At 43.0% G+C, this 6,000-nt stretch overlaps 1 protein-coding gene across 1 annotated transcript in view; it reads right to left on the reverse strand.

Annotated features, from left to right (window-relative positions):
• Positions 1–6,000, reverse strand: part of LOC135112517 (protein O-mannosyl-transferase TMTC1-like) — a 205,578-nt gene that overhangs the window by 27,364 nt on the left and 172,214 nt on the right. The window contains exon 12 of the mRNA XM_064026932.1: positions 877–1,020. Within this exon, the coding sequence (XP_063883002.1) occupies positions 877–1,020 (144 nt within the window). The remainder of the gene's footprint in view (positions 1–876; positions 1,021–6,000) is intronic.

Genomic DNA, 6,000 nt, shown 5'->3' on the forward strand with positions numbered 1-6,000 from the left:
AGGGAGACAGGGAGGGCAGGCAAGAAGGAGACAAAGAGAGAAAGGAAGAATTGACGAGAATAAAATCAGGTGAATGCAGAAAGCAGTGTCATTTTTATCCCTGTCTTTTCTTCCATTTTTTATGCGCCAATGTCTTTTTTCTTCCTCCTCCTCGGCTTTCTCCTTCCTTCACCCCCAGGTCGCCTTACTTTTCAGGGCGGAGTGGATGCGTCCTGCCCGGTGGAGCGTGGGCGGGACGACAAGAAAGGAGGCGAGGAAATGTTGTGGGCGGCAGACGAGGTGGGCGGGGAGCGGATGATGAGGAGCGGGGAGCGAAGGTCAGGGGAAAATTAGGTGAGTGAAGGTGATAACGAGGTGAAGGTGATGATGCGATGATGGGATGAAGACGAGGGGCGTGCTGGGGGATGGTGACGATGATGGGTTCGTGAAAGATAAGATAGTGAAAGTGAAGGGGTGAAGTTATAAACGTGATAGTGAAATAGGGTAATGAATGCAAATGAGGAAGGAAGGTGAGAACAAGTGATGATGGAAGTGATGAACGTGAAATGGTGAAAGTGAAGAAGATGAAGGTGGAGGAGGAGGTGGTGTTGATGATGAGAACATAATGAAACTTGCAAAAATGAGAGAGATGAAAATATAAATACAAAAAACAGACAGGACAAAAAAAAAAAGAAAAAAAGACAAGAAAAAGTGGAAAAAGGATAAAAGGAAAGAGAAAGCACAAAGACAAAAAAAAAAAAAAAACAAGGAGGATAGGGGAAAAAGACAAAAAAAGAAAACGAGAACCCTACAAAAAGAAAAAAAGAACAACCAAACCGAAAAATGTCAAAAAAAAAAAAATAGAAACAGAATAAAGTGACGCAAACAAACACGTACTTCCTGAGATTGGCAAGGTTATAGTAGGCGTGGGCGTGGCGTGGGTGAGCTCGCAGCGCCAGACGGAAGTGTTTCTCAGCCTCGGCAGCATCAGACAGAAGTGTACCGAGGTTATTGTGCGCTGACGAGTGAGTGGGCCACAACCTGTGGGAGGGAGGGAGAGAGGGAGTGGTTAGAGAGTGGTGAACGAGAGAGGGAAAGGAAGGATCACAGGAAGATAAGTATAGAACAGACAGAGAGAGAGAGAGAGAGAGAGAGAGAGAGAGAGAGAGAGAGAGAGAGAGAGAGAGAGAGAGAGAGAGAGAGAGAGAGAGAGAGAGAGAGAGAGAGAGAGAGAGAGAGAGAGAGAGTGGGTAAGTGGAAATGCATTAGGAAAAGTGGATTAGGAAGGTAGGGAGGAAGGATGGTGAGAGGCCTGCAGAGAGAGAGAGAGAGAGAGAGAGAGAGAGAGAGAGAGAGAGAGAGAGAGAGAGAGAGAGAGAGAGAGAGAGAGAGAGAGAGAGAGAGAGAGAGAGAGAGAGAGAGAGAGAGAGAGAGAGAGAGAGAGACTGGGGGACTGGATAGAGAGGATATATGGAAGAATGAAGAGACACGATACAAGGGAGGCAAGTTGATACACACGAATATTTACTATTGATAAAAACCCTGAAAAGAAGGAGGGGTCATATAGAGTGCGGAAAATTGAGCTAAATGGAGAGAAACTGGGAGAAGAGGAATAGGAGAGAGGCTGGAAGGGTTACTATACAAACTACAATTAAAGTCAAACGAAGGAACCGAAGAGATTTTAGCGAATGTAAATGAAAGGAAGGTAGATGAAGACAGGAAGTGAAGAGGGAAATACACTAATATTAAAAAAAAAAAGAGTATAGGGGGCAGAGAAGCAAGTGAGGGGGAGGGCAGGTAGATGGAGAAGACAGATGGATTAACGAAAAATGGACTGCCGGATCAATAACGGCACACGAAGGAGAGAAGGTCAGGTTTCAGTTGTCGGAAGAGAAAAAAAGAAAGGAAGGGAAGGCAGAGGAGATGAAAGAAAATGGGAGGAGTCTACGGTGTTCAGGGACTATAGGCGAGTTAACATTGATTTGCATGATCGATACAACCTCACATGTTATTCAGAGAGAGAGAGAGAGAGAGAGAGAGAGAGAGAGAGAGAGAGAGAGAGAGAGAGAGAGAGAGAGAGAGAGAGAGAGAGAGAGAGAGAGAGAGAGAGAGAGAGAGAGAGAGAGAGAGAGAGAGAGAGAGAGAGAGAGACTGACAAGAAGATAACAGGATATACGTACAGAAAAAAAATAACCAAAACATATTCAGCTCACACACACACACACACACACACACACACACACACACACACACACACACACACACACGACCTAAAAAGAATACCGGTCACCTAATATTGGAAAAAATAAAAAAAATAAAGGGAAAAGAAAAAAACAATCATTTCAATCTCCGGCTCCTCCTCCGCCAAGAGACTGTTTAATATTCAGTGTTTTCTTGCCTGAGTAATCTCCAGGGGCGGAAACTTCAATTCCATAATAAAATCGAAGAAATTATTCCTCGGTCTGACTTTCCCCGCGACCGCAGCTTGGGAGAAAACGGGGCACTGGCAAGGAGGATGAAAGGGGAGTCTAATAAATATCCACTCGCGAGGAACGTGAAAGAGGAGACATGCATATTTCTTGGATATAAATAAAAAATAAAAAAAAATAAATAAATAAAGCCTCAACGGGACATTACTAATAAGAGAGGAGTGTATTGAAAGAAATGCAGCAAATGTAACACAAGGTTTGAGTAATAAAGAGATGTTTTGTAAAGGACGAAGACAAAGAAAGGTATAAATTAAAATTATAAACAAAAAAACTGCCCTGGAATATAAAAATAAATAGAATAATATGAGAGAAAGAAAGAAAGATAGATAGAGAGAGAGAGAGAGAGAGAGAGAGAGAGAGAGAGAGAGAGAGAGAGAGAGAGAGAGAGAGAGAGAGAGAGAGAGAGAGAGAGAGAGAGAGAGAGAGAGAGAGAGAGAGAGAGAGAGAATCTAAATAGTATTATAGGGATACACGACGTTAAGATAAACAGATAGAGATTTAGAAAATAAAAGAAGGAAGAAAGGAAGGAAGGAAGAATGGAATGAGGACGAGGAGAAAATGAACAAAAAAATAAAGGAAGGGAGGCAGGAAGGAGGGAATGAAGGAAAGATTAAATGAAGGAAGAAAAAAGAGGGAGTGAGAGAAGAAAGAAAAAAGGAAAGAAGGAACGAAGAATGAGGTCAAGACGAAGAAAAATAAATAAGGAAAAAAGAAAGGAGGAGGAAGAAGGAAGGGAGGAAAGAAAGAAGAAAAGATGAAAAAAAGAAGCAAGAAATTAAAGAAAGAAGGCAAGAAGAAAAGATGGAAGCAAGGAGAAAATCTTGTGAGCATCTCTGCTTTCTGAATTATTCTCAATATTTTTCAGGATTCTTATGAAGTTGTGCCGAGATGGATATTGTGTGTGTGTGTGTGTGTGTGTGTGTGTGTGTGTGTGTGTGTGTGTGTGTGTGTGTGTGTGTGTGTGTGTGTGTGTGTGTGTGAGAGAGAGAGAGAGAGAGAGAGAGAGAGAGAGAGAGAGAGAGAGAGAGAGAGAGAGAGAGAGAGAGAGAGAGAGAGAGAGAGAGAGAGAGAGAGAGAGAGAGAGAGAGAGAGAAATTACAATCCAAAGTATCCAGAACGAAAGGGTTACTACTATGGACAAAATAAATAAAAATAAAGAAAGGTGAATAAAGCAAACAAAAGAAAAGAAAAGAAAGAGCAAGAAAAGAAAAAGTCCATCTGCCTCCTTCCATTTTCTTTCCTTTCTCTTTCTCTCTCTCTCGAAAAAAAGTAAGGACAAGAAAAATAATCCTGAAACAGAAAACGGATATTAAGGACAGAAAGGTGAAAGAAAACGAGGATGACAAACCATTACGGGAGAGAGTTTTTGCTACAAATAGTGTAATAAAATTGAAAAAAAAAACAAAAAAAACTAAAATAAAAACAATGAAATAGAACGCGCAGGAAGGTTGCTACTGTGCCATTGCTGTTGTTGTTGTTGTTGTTGTTGTTGTTGTTGTTGTGATGATGACAGTGGTAGTGGCGATAGTAGTGGTGGTGGTGGTGGTGACTTTGTCCTTCTGCTGCTGTTGTTGTTGTTGTTTCTTGTCGTTGTGATGGTGGTGATGGTTTAATGATGTTTTTGTTGTTGTTATTGTTGTTCTTGTTGTTGTGGTGGTGGTGGTGGTGATGGTGGTGGTTTATTTATCTTTTGTTCTTATCGATGATGTAGAATATGCAATAAAGTTTTCTCATTGTGTTACTTATCATTTGTAACTACGGTAATGGTGGTGGTGGTGGTGGTGGTGATGGTGGTGGTGGTGGTGGTGGTGGTGGGTGGTGGTGGTGGTGGTGGTAGTGGTGGTGGTATTGGAAAAAGAGGAGGAACAACTAATTTGAACTTTTAGCTTCGTAAAATCGATAATCCGAAGAAGTCATGATTCAAACACACACACACACACACACACACACACACACACACACACACACACACACACACACACACACACACACACACACACACACACACACACAAGGGTGGTGGTGGTTGGTGCCCCCCCTCCCCTCTCTCACACTCTCTCTCTCTCTCTCTCTCTCTCTCTCTCTCTCTCTCTCTCTCTCTCTCTCTCTCTCTCTCTCTCTCTCTCTCTGCTCACTCAGAGACGAAAAAAGAAGTATCAAGGATTTCACCAACACGAGCAAGCGAGAGAGAGAGAGAGAGAGAGAGAGAGAGAGAGAGAGAGAGAGAGAGAGAGAGAGAGAGAGAGAGAGAGAGAGAGAGAGAGAGAGAGAGAGAGAGAGAGAGGGGGGGAAGGGGGGCACCAACCACCACTCCCTTTCTCCCACCAACTCAAAAGATTACGTGAGCGGCGGCAGCAGTGGCGTCCCTCCCTGCCTCTCCCTCTCCCTTACACGAGGAACTTTCGCTACTCGCCTCACTCGGGTTAATTTCAAGTTCGGGAGGCGCTTGACAATGTCCCTTTGTATCCCCCGATGGTGCGGAAGAGGGAAGGCAGAGGGAAAAGGGAGAGTGAGTGAACGAGTGGCAGGGAGACGTAAAGTAGAGGAAAAGGAGATGAAAAGGGTAGAGACAGACACATAAGGTGCAGAGAGAGAGGGTAAGAAAACGGGAGGAGTGAAAGTGACTGCGACACGGAAAGTAGAGGAAAAGGAGGTAAAAACGCCACACACACATACACAAATACAGAACCATAATGAGAATAAAAGAGGTATGAAGGAAGAAGGGAAGGAAAGGCAAAAGGGAGAGGGCAAGGAGTGACTGAGAGGTGGAAATAACATGAAAAATGACAGATATACACACATACAGGCACATACAAACACTGAGATAAGGAAGGAGGTACAGACGAAGCGGGAAGGGATAGAAGAAGAGAGGGAACATAAGATAAAAGGACTAAAAAGTAACTAAGGGACTAAAGTAACTAAGAAACTAAAGGAAAATACGAAAACACCATTCACACAAACATAACAAGAACGTAGGAGAGATAAAGGAAAGAAGGAAAGGATAAGGAAAAGTTGGAGGGAGAGAAGCTGGAGTAAATGGGAGTGAGTAGAGGAAAAGATGGGACAGGAAAACGCCAGACACACACACACACACGCACGAATATACAAACAAGAGCGAAAGAGGTATAAAGGAAGGGAGGGAGAGGAATAACAACAAAGAGAGGAGAGAGCAGAGGAGAATAACAGATAGAACAGGAAGATGGAAGGACAGGCAAGACAAGGGGAGGGGGGAAAACACAGGAAAAGGTTGTATAGCAGGGAGGAAGAGAAAAGGAGAAAAGGAAGGAAGAGAACACGTATGCAAGAGAGAGAGAGAGAGAGAGAGAGAGAGAGAGAGAGAGAGAGAGAGAGAGAGAGAGAGAGAGAGAGAGAGAGAGAGAGAGAGAGAGAGAATTTTCAAGTACTAGTATAATTTTAGGATGGTTCTCCTTTATATCTGTGTAAATATTTGCGTGGCCTCTACCGTCATACGTTCCCTGAAAGACATACTGTTAAAAAAAGAAATAAATAGAAGTACAGTAGAGAATTACAA

Source organism: Scylla paramamosain, chromosome 24 (assembly GCF_035594125.1).
Source record: "Scylla paramamosain isolate STU-SP2022 chromosome 24, ASM3559412v1, whole genome shotgun sequence".
Lineage (NCBI taxonomy): Eukaryota > Metazoa > Arthropoda > Malacostraca > Decapoda > Portunidae > Scylla > Scylla paramamosain.